Source organism: Lithobates pipiens, unplaced genomic scaffold (assembly GCF_037356315.1).
Source record: "Lithobates pipiens isolate NorthernLeopardFrog02 unplaced genomic scaffold, aLitPip1_a1.2 Scaffold_30, whole genome shotgun sequence".
Taxonomy (NCBI): domain Eukaryota; kingdom Metazoa; phylum Chordata; class Amphibia; order Anura; family Ranidae; genus Lithobates; species Lithobates pipiens.
Genome location: NW_027507791.1, coordinates 38,119,080 through 38,140,103, shown reverse-complemented (window position 1 = coordinate 38,140,103; position 21,024 = coordinate 38,119,080). Strand labels below are relative to the sequence as shown.

At 45.7% G+C, this 21,024-nt stretch overlaps 2 protein-coding genes across 2 annotated transcripts in view; both read right to left on the bottom strand.

Annotated features, from left to right (window-relative positions):
* Positions 1 to 1,487, bottom strand: part of LOC143942162 (Fc receptor-like protein 3) — a 178,813-nt gene extending 177,326 nt beyond the window's left edge. The window contains exons 1-3 of the mRNA XM_077463421.1: positions 1,288 to 1,487; positions 990 to 1,137; positions 809 to 872 (exon numbers count right to left, since the gene is read on the bottom strand). Of these exons, the coding sequence (XP_077319547.1) occupies positions 809 to 872; positions 990 to 1,137; positions 1,288 to 1,487 (412 nt within the window). The remainder of the gene's footprint in view (positions 1 to 808; positions 873 to 989; positions 1,138 to 1,287) is intronic.
* On the bottom strand, positions 321 to 17,104 carry LOC143942161 (high affinity immunoglobulin gamma Fc receptor I-like). The gene is made up of 7 exons (XM_077463420.1): positions 16,969 to 17,104; positions 13,130 to 13,261; positions 9,989 to 10,009; positions 7,794 to 8,072; positions 7,448 to 7,717; positions 3,292 to 3,573; positions 321 to 1,722 (listed from the first exon to the last, which is right to left on the bottom strand). The coding sequence occupies exons 1-7, from the start codon at positions 17,102 to 17,104 to the stop codon at positions 1,631 to 1,633; spliced, it is 1,212 nt and encodes a 403-aa protein (XP_077319546.1). The 3' UTR covers positions 321 to 1,630.
* Between the last annotated feature and the right edge of the window lie 3,920 nt (positions 17,105 to 21,024).

Here is a 21,024-nt window from a genome sequence, read left to right as displayed (position 1 = left end):
TAAATCCTCATTCCTAACCTAGACGGAGATACAATCATCATACTGGGATATACACGAAAAGGACGTCCATGGCCGCCAGGTGTCCCTACACTCCTCCTCTCTACCGTAGAGAGACGCTGCCATAGATTCCATTGTCCTAATTTCATCCATCCTAGAGAAACCAATGTTTCAAAGAAGGTTTCAAAGAAGGTGTAAACGTAGACTTCCACAAGTCTTGGATACATGCCCAGGCAGCGTTCATGTTAATTTTTTTGTACCTATTTTTTCTTACGTAAAAAAACAAAACAAAAGTAAAAGAGTGCAAAAAAAGCCAAGAGCTGTTTAAAGAGTATGTAAACCCAAATCAATGAGCTTCTTTTATGTACTCCTTTTTGTTCTGTTTAATATATCAATGAAACTGATTTGTTATATCTGTTGGATCAGGTCAAAAAATGACGTTGATCCTGTTAGATCAGCCTTTCTCAACCTTTTCAACACAGAGGAACCCTTGAAATAGTTCTCCGATCTCGAGGAACCCCATGCTAAAAATTATAACTCTACAACTCATGATACATTAGTGTGATGGTCAGTGGGAAGAATGGTCCTTACACTTGTGGTCATTGGGAAGAATTACCTCCTTACAGATAGCTAAAAAGATCAATGGTGTCGGTAAGAACTTATCAGAGAGGCAGAAATGGCCCAATGCTGAAGGAACCCCTAGCAACCTCTGGAGGAACCCTAGGGTCCCACGGAACCCTGGTTGAGAATCACTGCATTAGAGCCTTACATTGTAATGCGTGCATTCAAGAATTCAATTGTTATCTTGTACTTGTACACAAATTCTGCCCTATGTTGAGGACATGAAGAAAGAAAGACAGTTCAGCAAAAGTCAACTAGGCAGGGTTGACACAATTTCTGGTCATAAAAATGCACTGTGATGTCAGCCCACAACAGGAAAGAAAGAACTGAGAGTATTTCTAGCTGATGGGCTGGTATTTGTTAGGGCTTACCGGGTCTTTAAAAGAGCAAAATGTCCGTCTGAAGCTCCTCCCTTTCCCATCATGCTCCATTGTATAAATAGCATTGGCCAAGTTTTCATAGAGGACCCCCAATGGCTGATCTATACAGACGGTTACATGAACATTAACCATGGAGAACCTGCTGAGGAAAAAACACTCAGCCCAACTTCTTTATTATCCATGGGCAATCTAAGAACAGACTTATATGTAGCATGCATAACTCCATTATATTATACTGTCCATGCATACATGAGGACATTACCAATATAGATATTTAAAAAAAACATACAAAGTCTCTAATACAAGGTCATAAGTGACAAAGTGTGAAAATATCTGTGTGATTCCATCTTCATTTTTACATCTCCGAATTTCCTTCTTCATAAACTCTCCTGATGGTGAGAGATCGGAGTGACCACTTCTGTATTCTCCATAACTCAGAAAATGTTGAGCTGTGTGAGCTCCATAGAGATCTCTCTGCCTTTTTACCATATTATATTGTGAGAGAATATCTGTAGCATATCATGAAAAACAGAAAATATAAAAATTCTTCTTTCATTCATCCAAGACAATTTTTTCATCTTCATATTTAATTTAACCGATGTCGGCAGCTTCTCTGAAGTTCTTCCTCTTCTCTACCACTTGTTGTGGAAGTAGATGAGGCACAGAGAGGCAGCCAATACAAATCCTGAGATCACCAGTCGTATTATATTCTGCACCGTGTAATCTGAGGAGATAATTAGATGACACATAGTCAAAAAAAAAGTGATTCCTGTATAGAAATGACCTCCATTTTGTGACGTTGATTTACTAATGGAGAAGAGGCTGATGACCTGGTAGAGTCGATCTTCACTTTGAAAAGTAATATTCGCTTCGATTAGCTAATAAGGTGAAGGTGTGCTTACCTACCATCTTCAAGAAAGACATCCCTAATCGGCCATTTGCTTAGATTAGCTAATAAGGTGAAGGTGTGCTTACCTACCATCTTCAAGAAAGACCTCCCTAATCGGCCATTTGTTTAGATTAGCTAATATGATGAAGATGTGCTTACCTACCATCTTCAAGAAAGACATCCATCATAAGCCACCCTCTTTCAGCTCTTATTTTTTTTTTTTAATAATGCCTTACGAAGATTTTTCCATACTCACCAACTCTGCCATTCACATGGCCTTCACCAACGCTAATTCCTGGAGTGACAATCAGTGGATCCAGAGCTGCAGTCTGAGCCCCCCTCCGAATGGTTACCCCCACCATCCCACCACTGAATTTTTCTGGTTCCTGAGACAACCCAAAAGGAAGTTTCTATATCACCCAGTCAGTGAGATGGACACCCAATGATAGACTTTCCTCCTCAATAGGGAAGACAATAGAAGATTTTTTTATCCAGTTTTTGGTGAAATGGCTCCTTTAAACTATCCTGGGCCTGCTCTTGAGCTCCTGCCCTAGGAGCTGGAAACATTACATTATTAAGGGTCTTCTAACTTTCTAAACAAAGGGCCAGTTTACTATCCTTCATGCTTAAGGGGGGGGGGGCTGGACTGTGGACATTGGTGGCAGAAGAGGTCAGCCATGTCAGTGGGAATAAACAACGCGAGTTTAGAAGAGTATTACCCTCCTGGTTCGTATTTCTGCCAGTAAGCTCCAATCAGAAACCAGGAGGATTTTTTTTCCTGTCTCTTCCGTTGAGCTCAAAATATGTCTGTAATCATCCCAATATGTATGGACACATAGGAGAACATGGAGTAGCTTCTACAGGCAGAAAACAAAACTCCCTTAGAAGCAGCATTTTTTAAGTCAGTGTGCATGGAGCCTTAAGGCGTCGGCATACCAAGACATTTTGGACCAGTTCATGCTCCCAACTTTGTGAGAACAGTTTGGTAATGGCCCCTTCCTGTTCCAACATGACTGCCCACCAGTGCACAAAGCAAGGTCCATAAAGACACAGATGAGCGAGTTTGGGGTGGAGGAACTTGAATGGCCTGACCTCAACCCGATAGAACACCTTTGGGATGAATTAGAGTGGAAACTGCGAGCCAGGCCTTCTCGTCTGACATCAGAGCCTGACCTCGAATGTGCTTCTGGAAGAATGGTCAAACATTCCCATAGACACACTCCTAAACCTTGTGGACATTCTTCCCAGAGGAGTTAAAGCTGTTATAGCCGCAAAGGGTGGGCCACCTCAATATTGAACCCTACGGACTAAGACTGGGATGCCATTAAAGTTCACTACTTTTGGTAATATAGCGTATATGACAGTATAGAGGCAATGTGTGATTGTCCAATGTTATGTGCTCACCATACATCTGGTTATGGAACCCATCACTCATCTTCCTCACTGCACCAGACGCCGTCCTCACATCACAGGTATAAATCCCAAAATCCTCCAGCTGAGATGACGGCACTCTGTATGTATCGGAGACATTGTATCCCCGCACAGTCCGTCCATCTCTGTAGAACGCAAAGTGCAGCTCTGTGCCGCCTCTGAGCGGATCCCGTCTGGTGTCACATCTCACCGTCATGTTATCTCCTGCTATTATCCTGGACGGGGTCACTTTTATTTCTGGAGGAGAGAAGAGCTCTGGAAGAGGAAAGGATGACAATGACAATATGATAGATTCGGATTGCATCTTGACATCTAGACATGTGCACTGCTGAAAAATGTGTTTGTTTTTGCTTCATTAGCTTTTTTGGATTTTTTTTCTTGTTTTTCGGGACATTTGCTATGATCGCAATTTGTAAATTTGAAAATTGGTAAATTCATTTAATTCATAAAAATTAAAAAAATTCGGAAGTTCGTGAATTAGAAAATCCGAAAACAAGAAAGAAAATCCTAAAATTCAAAAGAAAGAAATCCTATATTTTTGCCATTCCTTTACATCTAGACCTGTGCACATCATTTTTGTTTGATTTGTTTTGGAGGTTTTTTTTTGTTTTTCTGGTCATTCGTTATGTTCGCAATTCATAAATTCGTAAATTCGAAACTTGGTAAATTTTAAAATTGGTAACTTCATAAATTGGAAAATAAGGAAGAAAATCCAAAAATTCTAAAGAACGAAAGTCTATATTTTTGGGTCATTTGTTATGATCACAATTGGTAAATTCGCAAATTCATAAATTCGTAAATTCATAAATTCGTAAATGTTTTAATTCATAAATTCAAAAATTCGTAAATTCTTAAGTTTGTAAAATCGTAAATTTGAAAATCTGAAAATAAGAAAGAAAATCCAAAAGTTCAAAAAAGAAAGAAATCCTATCTTTTGGCCCATTGCCGTTCATTCACATCTAGACATGTACACATTGTTTTCATTTCATTTGTTAGTGTTTTTTTTTTCTTTTTTCGGGTAATTCGTTATGATCGCAATTCATAAATGCGAAAATTCGTAATTTCTTATATTTGGAAATTGGTAAATTCATAAATTCGAAAATCTGAAAATAAGAAATAAAATCCGAAAATTCAAAAGAACGAAAGCCTATATTTTTGGGTCATTTGTTATGATCACAATTGGTAAATTCGTAAATTCATAAATTCGTAAATGTTTTAATTCGTAAATTCAAAAATTCGTAAATTCTTAAATTTGTAAAATTGTAAATTTTAAAATCTGAAAAAAAGAAAGAAAATCCAAAAATTCAAAAAAGAAAGAAATCCTATATTTTGGGCCATTGCCATTCATTCACATCTAGACATGTGCACATGGTTTTCATTTAATTTGTTAGTGTTTTTTTTTCTTTTTTTGGGTAATTCGTTATGATCGCAATTCATAAATTTGAAAATTCGTAATTTCGTATATTTGGAAATTGGTAAATTCATAAATTCGAAAATCTGAAAATAAGAAATAAAATCCGAAAATTCAAAAGAACAAAATCCTATATTTTTGGGTCATTCGTTAGGATCGCAATTTGTAAATTTTAAAATTCCTAAATTTGTAAATTTTAAAATTCATAAATTCATAAATTTATAAATTTGAAAATCCAAAAATCCAAAAATAAAAAACAAAATCGGAAAATTCGAAAAAACGAAGTCTGAAAATTCTAAATAATAAGTAACTAACTAATAATAACTAACTATGGTATTAAATTATAGGTATTGGAATTTCCTTTCAAATTTGGCTGCTAGTAAACGTAATGAATACAAATTTTATCCGAAGTTACGAATTATCCAAAATAATGAATGCCGTATCTAAACAAATGGAACGTAATGAATTAATAATAAATAATAATAATAAAAAAATGTTTAATTATTATTATTGTTATTTATTATTATTAATGCGTTATGTTCCATTCATTTAGATATGGCATTTAATTATTTCTGATAATTGGTAACTTCGGATAAATTCATATTCATTAGGCTTGTGCAATTCGTTTCGGCCGAATTTTGCATCTTTCGGACATTCGGATGCATCTGAATGTCCGAATAAAAAAATAACGAATAACAACGAATACGAAAGAAATATAACGAATGAATTCAAATGAATTCAAATGAATTCGAATGAATTTGGTAATTCTTTAAAGATCTAATGAAACAAAAGGTCAGCTCAAAGTAAATCTTATAGTCCAATCAGCTAATTCATTTTGTGCCGGAGGTTGGATTACTGGCAAAGTGCATTCCTGAGAACTGAGTTAGAAGGGTGTTATATTGTATTTGAGCCGAGGAGAAGAGACGTTGTCATTGTGTGTGTTAAAAGATTCAATAAACAAACGACTTTCCAAACTACGAATCATTATCACGAATGTCTATAAATACATAAATAGCGAATTTCTACGAATACGAACGAATTAATTCTACACTCTACGAATAATAACGAATTATCCGAAAACGTATTAACGTAACATAACGAATATAACAGAACGAAATGATGTATTTTACGAATGACAACGAACCCGAAACTAAACAAAATTTTCTGTTGTGCACAAGTCTAATATTCATTACGTTCACTAGCAGCCAAATGTAATAGTTATTATTTCTGATTTTCAAATTTTTTCGATTTTACAATTTCGAATTTATGGTTATGAAAGTTTGAATTTACGAATTCTCACATTTACAAATTTTCGAATGTATGAATTTTAGGAATTTATGAATCTTCAAATTTTATGAATTTACCAATTTTCAAATTTATGAATTGCGATCATAACAAATGACCCAAAAATATAGGATTTTGTTCTATAGAATTTTTGGATTTTATTTCTTATTTTAGATTTTCCAATTTATGAATTTACCAATTTTCAAATTTATGAAATTACGAATTTTCGAATTTATGAATTGCAATCATAACGAATTACCCGAACAACTACAAAAAAAAAATGAAACAAAAACAATGTGCACATGTCTAGATGTGAATGTATGCCAATGACCCAAAAATATAGGATTTCATTCTTTTAGAATTTTCGAATTTAGCAATTTACAAATTTTCGAACATTCAAATTTACGAATATTCAGACAAATTTTGTTGAACAGGTTTTCGTTGATTCAGATATTTCTGAATTTTGTCGAAATTTGTTAAATAACTAATTTGAAAGGAAACAAATTGCATGTGTCTATTCACATCTGCACATTTCCATTGTCAGTGTGTTTTAGTTAGAATAAAAACAATAAAATAAAAAAATACATATGTGGTATCACTTGTCAGGAGCAGGAAAATTTATTTTGGGTTGATCTTTGGGTGTAAATTATGGTAATAGCAAGAAATATACAGCTACTTTATTTTTTATTTTTATTACTTTTAGCGAGTTTTCCTTTGATAAAAATAAAAATCAGGAGATATCTATTACTATTAACCACCAAAAGAAAGCCCAATTTGTCCTGACACGGTATAACCCACCTGGATCCACAAAGTAGTTGTGATGATATGTCCATTTTTACCAACACATGCCAAAGTTGCAAAATTGTGCTTAGGCATTAATATTTAATTTTTACCCTTATGCCCTGTACACACGGTCGGAAATTCCAACGGAAAAGGTCCGATCGGATTATGTTGCCAGAAAATCTGATCGTGTGTGGGCTCTATCGGACTTTTTCTGCCTGAAATTCCGTCGGAAAAAGTTTGAGAGCTGGATCTAAAATTCTCCGACAACAAAATCCAATCGGACTTTTTCGGATCGTTTGTAGAGAATTCCGACGGACAAAGTGCCACGCGTGTTCTGATTAAATTACAAGACCAAAGCTATTGGCTACTGGCCTCTACGTAGTCCCATCATACGCAATGTACGTCACCTTACATACGTCACAACTTTGTCCGACCATGTGTATGCAACACAAGTTTTGGCCAAAATCCGTCTGAATTTTGGCCAAATTTTGGCCAGAATGTCCGACCGTGTGTACAGAGCATTAGTTGTTAAGAGGTTAAACATCCATCCAATAATCACATAGATCCCCATACCGACCTCTACCCCACTACAGAACTCCATCCTCAGATTCCCGTACTATCTCCAGGATGTGCCGTGTTATAGGGACTCACCTTTCACGGAGAGCAAGAATTCATCTGAGAACTCTCGGTAACCAGATCTACCAGGAAATTCTATTTGTTTAGAACATTTATAAAGTCCAGATGTGTTTAGATCCACCTTCTGAATACGGAACTCAGAGTCCGGGAACTGTGATTTTATCTCTTGATTATTCTTGAAGAATCTTGGTGGAACGCTAGAATACTCTTTTAAATGATGACATTTCAGAGTCAGGGGGTCTCCTTCATAGATGGCAGATGGAGGTCTCTGCAGGATGACGGAACCTGAGAGAAAAAAAATAATAATATTATCTTTACAGACATCATATAATGGAATAATGGAGATGAGGAGATAACTCACTGATTGTGACATTTAGAGTGACCGCATCGCTGATATCACTGGCACCGACCCGGCACTGGTACTGTCCACTGTCCAAGAGTGTTGAAGGTGCTCTGCGAAGGGTCTGCTGATGTTGATCTCGGAATATTGGACTCTTATCTTTGTACCAATGATAGGTCCGGGAGGCACGGGACTCTTCTGGTACAGTAGACGGCATATCACATCTTAGAGTCACTTCATCACCATGCAGTACATTGCCCCAGTTGGGTATGAGGGTCACCACCGGTCTGATGGCACCTCCTACAGAAGAAGACCTCACATATATAGCACAACGTTCAACAATTAAATCTTTTACTGTCAGAGCTGTTTTTGTTGGGGGGTTTTCTTTGCATACATGATTTTAAAAAAAACATTTTAGACTTGAAGATTACGTAAATCCCCCAAAACATTATATATTTTCTGAAAGAAGATAATAAAATAGTGATAGTTACAATTTTATATGTCGCACGGCGTTACCGTAAAGGTTTATGAAATGCCAAATTTAGCAAAAAATACACTAAAGTATTTGTTATCCCAACATTTCCTATTCCTGATATGTGTCTGCTGGACCATATACTTGTATGAGGAAGTCTCCTGTTCTCTTTATATTGTTTCCTTTATGTGAAATCCTTGGTGATCCTACCAGTCCCTCTGCTTTCCTATTAGAAACTGACCACACTAACCAGGAGAACACACCGTGGTCAGTTCTCTAGCTGTGCTGGGAACTCAGTGTGCTCTCCTCCAATGATCAGACTTGCCCTGACATGCCCCCCCCCACACTGCACCAAGGGTGGACCCAGGTGGGCAATCGCCCCCCCTAAGAAATTTGTTGCGAGTGAGTGGACGGGTGAGAGATTGGGCGGGTGAGAGATTGGGCGGCTCCACGCATGGGTAATAGAGCGGGTAGTTCCATGGGCGGGTGAGAGAGCAGGTGGGCCGAGCTGCCGGGCAGCTGGGTGGGTGAGCGGGCAGGCAGCTCGGCGGGTGGGTGAGAGAGTGGGCGGGCAGTTGGGCGGCTCGGTAGGTAAGAGGATGGCTGGCTAATCCCTGCAGTGCCGCCCTCACTGTGCAGGCAGCCACGGACTCTGGGACACAGCAAGAGACAATCCCCACTTTAGCAGTAAAAGGGCCACAGCAAGGGACAATTGTAGCAGGCAAGTGACAGTCCACAATGTGTGGCAAGTGACAATCTGCAACTTGTGACAGGTGACGTGGCAAGTGACCATCCGCAACTTGTGACAGGTGACGTGGCAAGTGACAATCTGCATCTGGTGACAGGTGACGTGGCAAGTGACAATCTGCATCTGTGACAGGTGACGTGGCAAGTGACAATGCGCAACGTGTGGCAGGTGACCCGGCAAGTGACAATGCACAACGTGTGGCAGGTGACATGGCAAGTGACAATGCGCAACGTGTGGCAGGTGACATGGCAAGTGACAATGCGCAACGTGTGGCAGGTGACGTGGCAAGCGACAATCCACAACATGTGGCAGGTGACTTGGCAAGTGACAATGCGCAACATGTGGCAGGTGACATGGCAAGTGACAATGCACAACGTGTGGCAGGTGACGTGGCAAGTGACAATCTGCATCTGGTGGCAGGTGACGTGGCAAGTGACAATGCGCAACGTGTGGCAGGTGACCTGCCAAGTGACAATCCGCAACTTGTGACAGGTGACGTGGCAAGTGACAATGCGCAAGGTGTGGCAGGAGACATGACAAGTGACAATCCACATCTTGTGGCAGGTGACGTGACAAGTGACAATGCGCAAGGTGTGGCAGGTGATGTGGCAAGTGACAATCCGCAACTTGTGGCATGTGACGTGACAATGCGCAAAATGTGTGGCAGGTGACGTGGCTAGTGACACGCTCAGGGCTCCCACTGATTCTGCATTATGGTGAGTTGAATTATTTCATTTTATATTACAGTGTAATAATAGAAATAATGCGCTTCAATCATCCTGACACCATAACAACCATGGTGCCGGGATGATTGAAGCGCCAACACCAGCCATTTCCCATAAACGTATTTTCTGGCAGTGCCCCTCCCAAGACTAGACTCTGGATCCGCCCCTTCGCTGCACAGCCATTCACTGGGATGATCAGTGTCCTGCTGCTTCTCCACCCTCAGCTGTTATGCATTTTTACGGTGTATGTCCAATCCGGATTTGCACCTACCTGATGTTCCCATAGTCAGCGCTGTGAAAAGAAAACACAAAACATGAGAAAAAAATCTATACAGTTAAGAAAATAAAATTCTTAACAACTTTTTGTGAGCCAACTTTTCAGGCGGTGAGTAAACCACAGCCTGTTATTATTTTTAACCTGCAAGGTAAAGGCATAATGTGCTAGTATGCATCGCATACTAGCACATTATGAATTGCTTACCTTAGAAGGAAGCGATCCAGCGGCACGCTGTCGCCACTGACAGGGCTTTCATCCTCACCCAGTCTTCCTTCCGGGTTCACGTCCTCCAGGCACATACTGGCCATTGGGACTGCCGGGAGTTTCCCGGTGGACCGATGGCTCAGTGGGCCGGTTTGAATGACAGCCTGTCAAAGTAATGGCTACATGGCCCACGCAGCCATTACTTTGAGCCCTGCTGTGCTGCAGGGGTGGACTGGCCTATCGGCACTGTGGGGCCCCATGACAGGCTATGCAACACTACCACTGGAAGCGGCTACAATAGGACCTCTCACAGCATGCTGTTGGCCCGCTGGCCCCTCCTTCCCTCCCGTCCAACACACATAAAACACATAACACACATAAAACACTTAATACACATACATACAATATAAAACATACACAATACAAATTCCAAAACACCCAACATAACACACAGCAAACTGAACATATAACACAGGACATAACACACAGAACACACCCAACCAACACAAAACCTAGAGCAATCAGTAAGTAAAAACATAAATAAATTAAAATAATTTCAATTTGTTAGATTGTTGCTTCACCTCACTTTTCTGTTTTCCAACTTTGCTTATTTATAAAACTAACACTGCTGACATATGACAGAAGGGAGGAGACTGCTGAGATAGGGGACTGCCTGTCTAGAGCCCCTCCTATATGTCAGCAGTATCCTGCTTCCTGTATAGAGCCACTCCTATATCTCATCGGTCACCTCCAATATGTCTAGAGCCCCTCCTATATGTCAGCAGTATCCTGCTTCCTGTATAGAGCCACTCCTATATCTCATCGGTTACCTCCATTATGTCTAGAGCCCCTCCTATATCTCAGCAGTCCCCTCCTACCTGTCTGGAGCCCCTCCTATATCTCAGCAGTCCCCTCCTGCCCGTCTTGAGCCCTTCCTATATTTCATTGGTCACCTCCGGTATGTCTAGAGCCCCTCCTATATCTCATTGGTCATCTCCGGTATGTCTAGAGCCCCTCCTATATCTCAGCAGTCCCCTTCTGCCTGTCTAGAGCCCCTCCTATATCACAGCAGTCCCCTCCTACCTGTCTAGAGCCCCTCCTATATCTCAGCATTCCCCTCCTACCTGTCTAGAGCCCCTCCTATATCTCAGCAGTCCCCTCCTACCTCAGCAGTCCCCTCCTGTCTGTCTAGAGCCCCTCCTATATCTCAGTAGTCCCCTCCTGCCTGTCTAGAGCCCCTCCTATATCTCAGCAGTCCCCTCCTACCTACCTAAATCCCCTCCTATATCTTAGCAGTCCCCTCCTACCTCAGCAGTCACCTCCTATCTGTCTAGAGCCCCTCCTATATCTCAGCAGTCCCCTTCTGCCTGTCTAGATCCCCTCCTATATCTCAGCAGTCCCCTCCTACCCACCTAAAGCCCCTCCTATATCTCAGCAGTCCCCTCAAATCTCAGCAGTCCCCTCCTATCTGTCTAGAGCCCCTCCTATATCTCAGCAGCCCCCTCCTACCTGTCTAGAGCCCCTCTTATATCTCAGCAGTCCCCTCTTATCTCAGTAGTCCCCCTCCCTTCCTACCTACCTAAATCCCCTCCTATATCTTAGCAGTCCCCTCCTACCTCAGCAGTCACCTCCTATCTGTCTAGAGCCCCTCCTATATCTCAGCAGTCCCCTTCTGCCTGTCTAGATCCCCTCCTATATCTCAGCAGTCCCCTCCTACCCACCTAAAGCCCCTCCTATATCTCAGCAGTCCCCTCAAATCTCAGCAGTCCCCTCCTATCTGTCTAGAGCCCCTCCTATATCTCAGCAGCCCCCTCCTACCTGTCTATAGCCCCTCTTATATCTCAGCAGTCACCTCCTATCTGTCTAGAGCCCCTCCTATATCTCAGCAGTCCCCTTCTGCCTGTCTAGATCCCCTCCTATATCTCAGCAGTCCCCTCCTACCCACCTAAAGCCCCTCCTATATCTCAGCAGTCCCCTCAAATCTCAGCAGTCCCCTCCTATCTGTCTAGAGCCCCTCCTATATCTCAGCAGTCCCCTCCTACCTGTCTAGATCCCCTCCTTTATCTCAGCAGTCCCTTCCTACCTGTGTAGAGCCCCTCCTATATCTCAGCAGTCTCCTCCTACTTACCTAAAGCCCCTCCTATATCTCAGCAGTCCCCTCCTGCCTGTCTAGAGCCCCTCCTATATCTCAGCAGTCTCCTCCTACCTACCAAAAGCCCCTCCTATATCTCAGCAGTCCCCTCCTATCTGTCTAGAGCTCCTCCTTTATCTCAGCAGTCCTATCCTGCCTGTCTAGAGCCCCTCCTATATCTCAGCAGTCCCATCCTGCCTGCCTAGAGCCCCTCTTATATTGCAGCAGTCCCCTCCTACCTACCTAAAGCCCCTCCTATATCTCAGCAGTCCCCTCAAATCTCAGCAGTCCCCTCCTATCTGTCTAGAGCCCCTCCTATATCTCAGCAGCCCCCTCCTACCTGTCTAGAGCCCCTCTTATATCTCAGCAGTCCCCTCTTATCTCAGTAGTCCCCCTCCCTTCTGTCATATATCAGCAGTGTTAGTTTTATAAATAAGCAGAGTTGGAAAACAGAAAAGTGAGGTGAAGCAACAATCTAACGAATTGAAATTATTCTAATTTATTTATGTTTTTACTTACTGATTGCTATAGGTTTTGTGTTGGTTGAGTGTGTTGGTTGGGTGTGTTGGTTGGGTGTGTTCTGTGTGTTATGTCCTGTGTTATATGTTCAGTTTGCTGTGTGTTATGTTGGGTGTTTTGCAATTTGTGTTGATTCTGTGTATGTTTTATGTTGTATGTATGTGTATTACGTGTCTTATGTGTTTTATGTGTGTTATAATTCCTCTGTCTCTTTGTCGGAGACACAAAAAGCTGTCAGATGAAAAGCGGATAAAATATAGAAGAAATGTCTTTGTACTTACCCAGGAATATGATGATGATGGCAGTAGACATGGTGGCGGCGTCCAGCGAGATGCGAGCATCTGTTTGCAAAGCAGAAGTTATGAGTTTTGTAATTTCCTGAGTTTTTTTATACGTAGGAAATGTCACAAGTGCTAAAAATAAAGAAGAAGACGGTATTCAAGAGAAACCAATCAGAACTGACTATCACATCAGTAGAAATTATACATTTCCTTTTTTTTCCCCACAAATAGAGCTTTCTTTTGGTGGTATTTGATCACCCCTGCGGTTTTTATTTATTGCGCTATAAACAAAAATAGAATTTAGAAAAAAAATAAAAAAATTTTCCCCTCAATTTAGGCCTATACGTATTATTCTACATAGTTTTGGTAAAAAAAAAATCACAATTAGCGATTATTGATTGGGTTGTGCAAAATTTATAGCGTTTACCAAATAGGGGATATTTTTATGGCACTTTTATTAATATCTTTTTTTTTTTTACTAGTAATGGCCAGCGATCAGCAATTTTTATTGTGACTGCGACATTATGGCGGACACATCGGACATTTTTGACACATTTTTGGGACCATTGTCATTTATACAGCAATCAGTGCTATACAAATGCACTGATTCCTGTGTAAATTACACTGGCAGTGAAGGGGTTAACCAGGGGCGGCAGTGTAGGGGTTAAGTGTGTCCTAGGGGCGTGTTACTAACTGTGGGGGGCTGGGCTGTGTGTTAGTGAACATCAGGGTCCCAATCAGAGCCTTCCCCTCCATCAGGGTCCCCATCAGAGCCCCCTTACATCAGGGTCCCATTCATAGCCTCCCTTACATCAGGGTCCCCATCAGAGCCTCCATTTACATCAGGGTCCCCATCAGAGCCCCACTTACATCAGGGTCCCTATCAGAGCCCTCCCCTTATATCAAGGTCCCCATCAGAGCCCCCCTTATATCAGGGTCCCCATCAGAGCCCCCTTACATCAGGGTCCCCATCAGAGTCCTTCCCTTATATCAGGGTCCCCATCAGAGCCCCCTTTACATCAGGGTCCCCATCAGAGCCCTCCTTACATGAGTGTCACATCAGAGCCCCCCTTACATCAGGGTCCCCATCAGAACCCTCCCCATATATCAGGGTCCCCATCAGAGCTCCCCTTACATCAGGGTCCCAATCAGAGCCCTCCCCTTATATCAGGGTCCCCATCAGAGCCCCCCTTACATCAGGGACCCCATCCGAGCCCCCCTTACATCAGGGTCCCCATCAGATCCCCATCAGAGCCCTCCTTACATCAGGGTCCCAATCGGAGCCTTCCCCTTCATCAGGGTCCCCATCAGAGCCCTCCCTTTACATTAGGGTCCCCATCAGAGCCCCCCTTACATCAGGGTCCCCATCAGAGCCCTCCCTTTATATCAAGGTCCCCATCAGAGCCCCCCTTATATCAGGGTCCCCATCAGAGTGCTTCCCTTATATTAGGGTCCCCATCAGAGCCCCCTTTACATCAGGGTCCCCATCAGAGCCCTCCTTACATGAGTGTCCCATCAGAGCCTCCCTTACATCAGGGTCCCCATCAGAACCCTCCGCATATATAAGGGTCCCCATCAGAGCTCCCCTTACATCAGGGTCCCCATCAAAGCCTCCCTTTACATCAGGGTCCCCATCAGAGTACTCCCTTACATTAAGGTCCCCATCAGAGCCCTCCCCTTATATCAGGGTCCCCATCAGAGCCCCCCTTACATCAGGGCCCCCACCAGACCCCCCCTTACATCAGGATCCCCATCAGAGCCCCTCTTACATCAGGATCCCCATCAGCACTCTCCCCTTATATCAGGGTCTCCATCAGAGCTCCCCTTACATCAGGGTCCCAATCAGAGCCTTCCCCTTTATCAGGGTCCCCATCAGAGCCCCCCTTAAATCAGGGTCCCCATCAGAGCCCTCCCCTTATATCAGGGACCCCATCAGAGCCCCCCTTACATCAGGGACCCCATCAGAGTCCCCCTTACATCAGGGTCCACATCAGATTCCCATCAGAGCCCTCCTTACATCAGGGTCCCAATCAGAGCCTTCCCCTTCATCAGGGTCCCCATCAGAGCCCCCTTTACTTCAGGGTCCCCATCAGAGCCCTCCTTACATGAGTGTCCCATCAGAGCCCCCCCTTACATCAGGGTCCCCATCAGAACCCTCCCCATATATCAGGGTCCCCATCAGAGCTCCCCTTACATCAGGGTCCCAATCAGAGCCTTTCCCCTTTATCAGGGTCCCCAACAGAGCCCCCTTACATCAGGGTCCCTATCAGAGCCCTCCCTTTATATCAGGGTCCCCATCAGAGCCCCCTTACATCAGGGACCCCATCAGAGTCCCCCTTACATCAGGGTCCACATCAGATTCCCATCAGAGCCCTCCTTACATCAGGGTCCCAATCAGAGCCTTCCCCTTCATCAGGGTCCCCATCAGAGCCTCCCTTTACATCAGGGTCCGCATCAGAGCCCTCCTTACATCAGGGTCCCCATCAGAGCCCTCCTTACATCAGGGTCCCCATCAGAGCCCTCCCCTTATATCAACGTCCCCATCAGAGCCCCCCTTACATCAGGGTCCCCATCAGAGCCCTCCTTACATGAGTGTCCCATCAGAGCCCCCCTTACATCAGGGTCCCCATCAGAGCTCCCCCCTTACATCAGGGTCCCCATCAGAGCCCCTCCTACATCAGGATCCCCATCAGCACTCTCCCCTTATATCAGGGTCCCCATCAGAGCCCTCCCCTTATATCAGGGTCCCAATCAGAGCCCTCCCCTTATATCAGGGTCACCCCAATGCATCAGGGTTCTCTCTTCCATTAGAGGGACAGGTAAAACTTTTTAGCAGACCTTATTTGGCACACAAACCATATTTTAAAGACCCCTGACCTCCCCCCCAAAAAAAGTTAAATCAGAGTCCCCATTTAAGTTCCCCAGGGATAGCAACTCTCTGTGGGGGCACCCCGATGAAGAGGAGGAGCCAGGAGCGCCATGGAGAGACCCCAGGATCGGGGGCCGATCTGTGCAAAACCCTTGCCCAGAGGAGGTAAATATAATATGTTTGTTAGTTAAAAAAAAAAAGAAAAACAAAGTTTTATAATCAAAATAAGCATCTTTAACACAGAATGTTATCTCTAGCACACCCTGCTGGAGGACACTAAGATAGCATGTAACTGAGATTATTCACTCAACAATGGAACTTCTGCTTTAAGTGACGGTGACCCCCTGACATGCCACATTTGGCATGTCACTTTTTTTTGGGGGGGAGCGGATACCCTCTTTTTAGAGGCACCCAGCTCCCACTTCTTCCCGGGGGCCCTGCAACGCTGGAAGGAAGTTCACCTCTCCAACCCCCCCCCCCCTGCAATCTTCTGAGACACGTCACAGGTCCCGGAAGATTGCCCACGTCACAGGTCCCGGAAGATTGCCCGGACGCGTCACAGGTCCCGGAAGATTGCCCGGACACGTCACAGGTCCCGGAAGATTGCCCGGACACGTCACAGGTCCCGGAAGATTGCCCGGACACGTCACAGGTCCCGGAAGATTGCCCGGACACGTCACAGGTCCCGGAAGATTGCCCGGACGCGTCACAGGTCCCGGAAGATTGCCCGGATGTGTCACAGGTCCCGGAAGATTGCCCGGACACGTCACAGGTCCCGGAAGATTGCCCGAACACGTCACAGGTCCCGGAAGATTGCCCGGACGCGTCACAGGTCCCGGAAGATTGCCCGGACACGTCACAGGTCCCGGAAGATTGCCCGGCCAATCGCAACGTGCAGAGCGGCTCGCGTGTACACGGTGTGCGCGCCCAGCTGTGTAGCCACGGCCATCAGGGAGCCAGCTGCAGGCACCAGGGAAAGACAACCGATGAACCCACCATGGCTCATATGGGGTGCCTTGAGGTTCTTCCAGGGGGCGCCTTGGCAAAATGCCATTAAAATTGCTGAAAAATTGTGTACAAGCCGGCGTGTGAATGAAGCCTACCATTTTAGTCACACTAAGTCACAGGTTTTCAATGTCCACCATTACAACCTTCTAGCATCCTTGTTTGTCCCTCCCCTGCCCCTCTCTATCACTTTTGGGGGGGGGGGGGGGTCACATTAGTTGAGTGTTGGAGAAAACTGAGGGAGAAGAGAAACATTGGAATACTAGTCGGTACCAGTTTTTCAAAAGTATATTTGCTTTGGAAGGATAATTCACTTCCAACGTTGGGTGTCCTACGTGGATTTATGGATGTTGCTGCATTATGTGAACCTATGAGAATTGTTTTTTTTTATATTTTAGAATGGGGTGCCTTGAGATGGTCCATCATTTGTAAAGCGTGCCTTGACCAAAAAACGGTTGGGAAATACTGCCGAGGCCAGGGAGAAGGGGTGGGCAGGAGGGACGGCTGCCCCTGGCGCAATGGTTTATTGGAGGGGTAGGGGGCACTCTGACCGTAACCCTAAGGGAAAGAGGGGCGCAGTTTGGCATCTTTGCCCCGGGCGCTGGGTGACCTTGTCCCAGCACTGGCGGAGGGTATACCAGGAGGCTGCTGTGACATCATTTAATTAAAATGTTTGGTTTTGAGAGAGGAGGGTGGGGGGGTTGGGGCGAGAAGTCATGTGAAGTGCCACTTTAAGTCATATGTCATGTTATCTGCATAACTTTACCCCATAAAAGACTCTCAACTCATTGAATAATATAGAGCTGAGATATTTTGTCCTACATGGTGATGTGAAGATAATATGATTGTTGTGGTTTCAGGCAGGAAATCGATGGTTTCCGATAGTGAGAGGGAAGTGGTGACTTATTGAGGTCTATTAGCAGAACATTGCACAACGCCGAAACCAATGAATGACTGAGATGGTAATCTCCGGAAACAATCAGACACATTCTCTCCACAGACAGACCCGTTCTGAGGTGATATCCGAGGTTACGGCTCACTTTGTATTATGTCATCGAACAAGCCGAATGTGTATTGTGGGATTCCGACACACTCATCGCGGTGAAGGCTTTAATGTGGCGGCACACGAGTGGATGTAGCCTCAATCATACAAGCTTTACCATCCTCATATCATTTCCAAGGTTTATTTCAATCTTTTTTTGCAGCTTTCATTAAAGGGACTTCGCAAGATACCCCCACTCTGATCACACCCCCCAGATACCCCCGATCCCTCCACTCTGATCACACCCCTCAGATACCCCCCGATCCCTCCACTCTGATCACACCCCCCAGATACCCCCCGATCCCTCCACTCTGATCACCCCCCCATATACCCCCGATCCCTCCACTCTGATCACCCCCCCATATACCCCCGATCCCTCCACTCTGATCACACCCCCCAGATACCCCCCGATCCCTCCACTCTGATCACCCCCCCAGATACCCCCCGATCCCTCCACTCTGATCACACCCCCCATATACCCCCGATCCCTCCACTCTGATCACACCCCCCATATACCCCCCATATACCCCCGATCCCTCCACTCTGATCGCACCCCCCATATACCCCCGATCCCTCCACTCTGATCGCACCCCCCAGATACCCCCCGATCCCTCCACTCTGATCGCACCCCTCAGATACCCCCCGATCCCTCCACTCTGATCACACCCCCCAGATACCCCCCCATCCCTCCACTCTGATCACACCCCCCAGATACCCCCCCATCCCTCCACTCTGATCACACCCCCCAGATACCCCCCGATCCCTCCACTCTGATCACACCCCTCAGATACCCCCCGATCCCTCCACTCTGATCACACCCCTCAGATACCCCCCCATCCCTCCACTCTGATCACACCCCCCAGATACCCCCCCATCCCTCCACTCTGATCACACCCCCAGATACCCCCCGATCCCTCCACTCTGATCACACCCCCCAGATACCCCCCGATCCCTCCACTCTGATCACACCCCTCAGATACCCCCCCATCCCTCCACTCTGATCACACCCCCCCATATACCCCCTGATCCCTCCACTCTGATCACACCCCCCATATACCCCCCGATCCCTCCACTCTGATCACACCCCCCAGATACCACCCCATCCCTCCACTCTGATCACAACCCCCATCCCTCCACTCTGATCCCACCCCCAGATACCCCCGATCCCTCCACTCTGATCACACCCCCCAGATACCCCCCCATCCCTCCACTCTGATCACACCCCCCCAGATACCCCCCGATCCCTCCACTCTGATCACAACCCCCAGATACCCCCCGATGCCTCCACTCTGATCACACCCCCCATCCCTCCACTCTGATCACACCCCCCAGATACCCCCGATCCCTCCACTCTGATCACACCCCCCAGATACCCCCGATCCCTCCACTCTGATCACACCCCCCCAGATACCCCCCGATCCCTCCACTCTGATCACACCCCCCCCCCAGATACCCCCCGATCCCTCCACTCTGATCACACCCCCCCAGATACCCCCCCGATCCCTCCACTCTGATCACACCCCCCATCCCTCCACTCTGATCACACCCCCCCAGATACCCCCCAGATCCCTCCCAGATCCCTCCACTGATTACACCTCCAGATCCTTTCACTCTGATGACACCTCCAGGTCCCTCCACTTTAAACACCACCAGATCCCTCCACTCTGATCCCACCTCCAGATCCCTCCACTCTGATCACACCTCCAGATCCCCCCACTCTGATCACACCTCCAGGTCCCTCCACTCTGATCACACCTCCACATCCCTTCACTTTGATCACACCTCCAGATCCCTCCACTCTAAACACCTCCAGATCCCCCCACTCTGATCACCTCCAGATCCCTCCTCTGATCACACCTCCAGGTCCCTCCACTCTGATCACACCTCCAGGTCCCTCCACTCTGATCACACCTCCAGATCTCTCCTCTGATCACACCTCCACATCCCTTCACTTTGATCACACCTCCAGATCCCTCCACACCTCCAGATCCCCCCACTCTGATCACCTCCAGATCCCTCCTCTGATCACACCTCCAGATCCCTCCACTCTGATCACACCTCCAGGTCCCTCCACTGTTATCACACACCCTAGATCCCTCCACTCTGATTACACCTCCAGATCCCTCCACTTTAATCATTCCTCTCAATAGTAAGTGACACAGAGTACCGGGGTTCAGTAGTAAGTGACACAGAGTACCGGGATTCATTAGTATGTGACGCAGAGTGTCGGGGTTCAGTAGTAAGGGACACCGTTTCATAGTTAGTAAGGTTGAATAAAGACACCAGTCCATCCAGTTCAACCTGAGTAAGTGTCTACAATTGTCCCTATCCCTGTACATTGCACACTCACATTGGTCCCTACCCTCAAGGGGCCCACAATCCAAGATCCCCATTCATATACTAGGGCCAATTTTTTGAACAGAAGCCAATTAACCTACCTGCATGTCTTTGGTTTGTGGGAGGAAACCGGAGTACCCGGAGGAAACCCACGCAGGCACAGGGAGAACATGCAAACTCCAGGCAGGTAGTGTAGTGGTTGGGATTCGAACCAGTTACCCTTCTTACTGCTAGGTGAGAGTGCTAACCACTACACCACTGTGCCGCCACAGAGTGTTGGGGTTCAGTAGTAAGGGACACAGAGTACAGGGGTTCAGTAGTAAGGGGCACAGAGTGCTGGGGTTCAGTAGTATGTGACACAGAGTGTCGGGGTTCAGTAGTAAGGGACACAGAGTGTTGGGGTTCAGTAGTAAGGGACACGGAGTGTCGGGGGTTCAGTAGTAAGGGGCGCAGAGTGCTGGGGTTCAGTAGTAAGTGACACAGAGTGCTGGGGTTCAGTAGTAAGTGACACAGAGTGTCAGGGTTCAGTAGTAAGGGACGCAGAGTGCCAGGGGTTCAGTAGTAAGGGACACTGAATTCCAGGGTTCAGTAGTAAGGGACACAGAGTGCCAGGGTTCAGTAGTAAGGGACACAGAGTGTCAG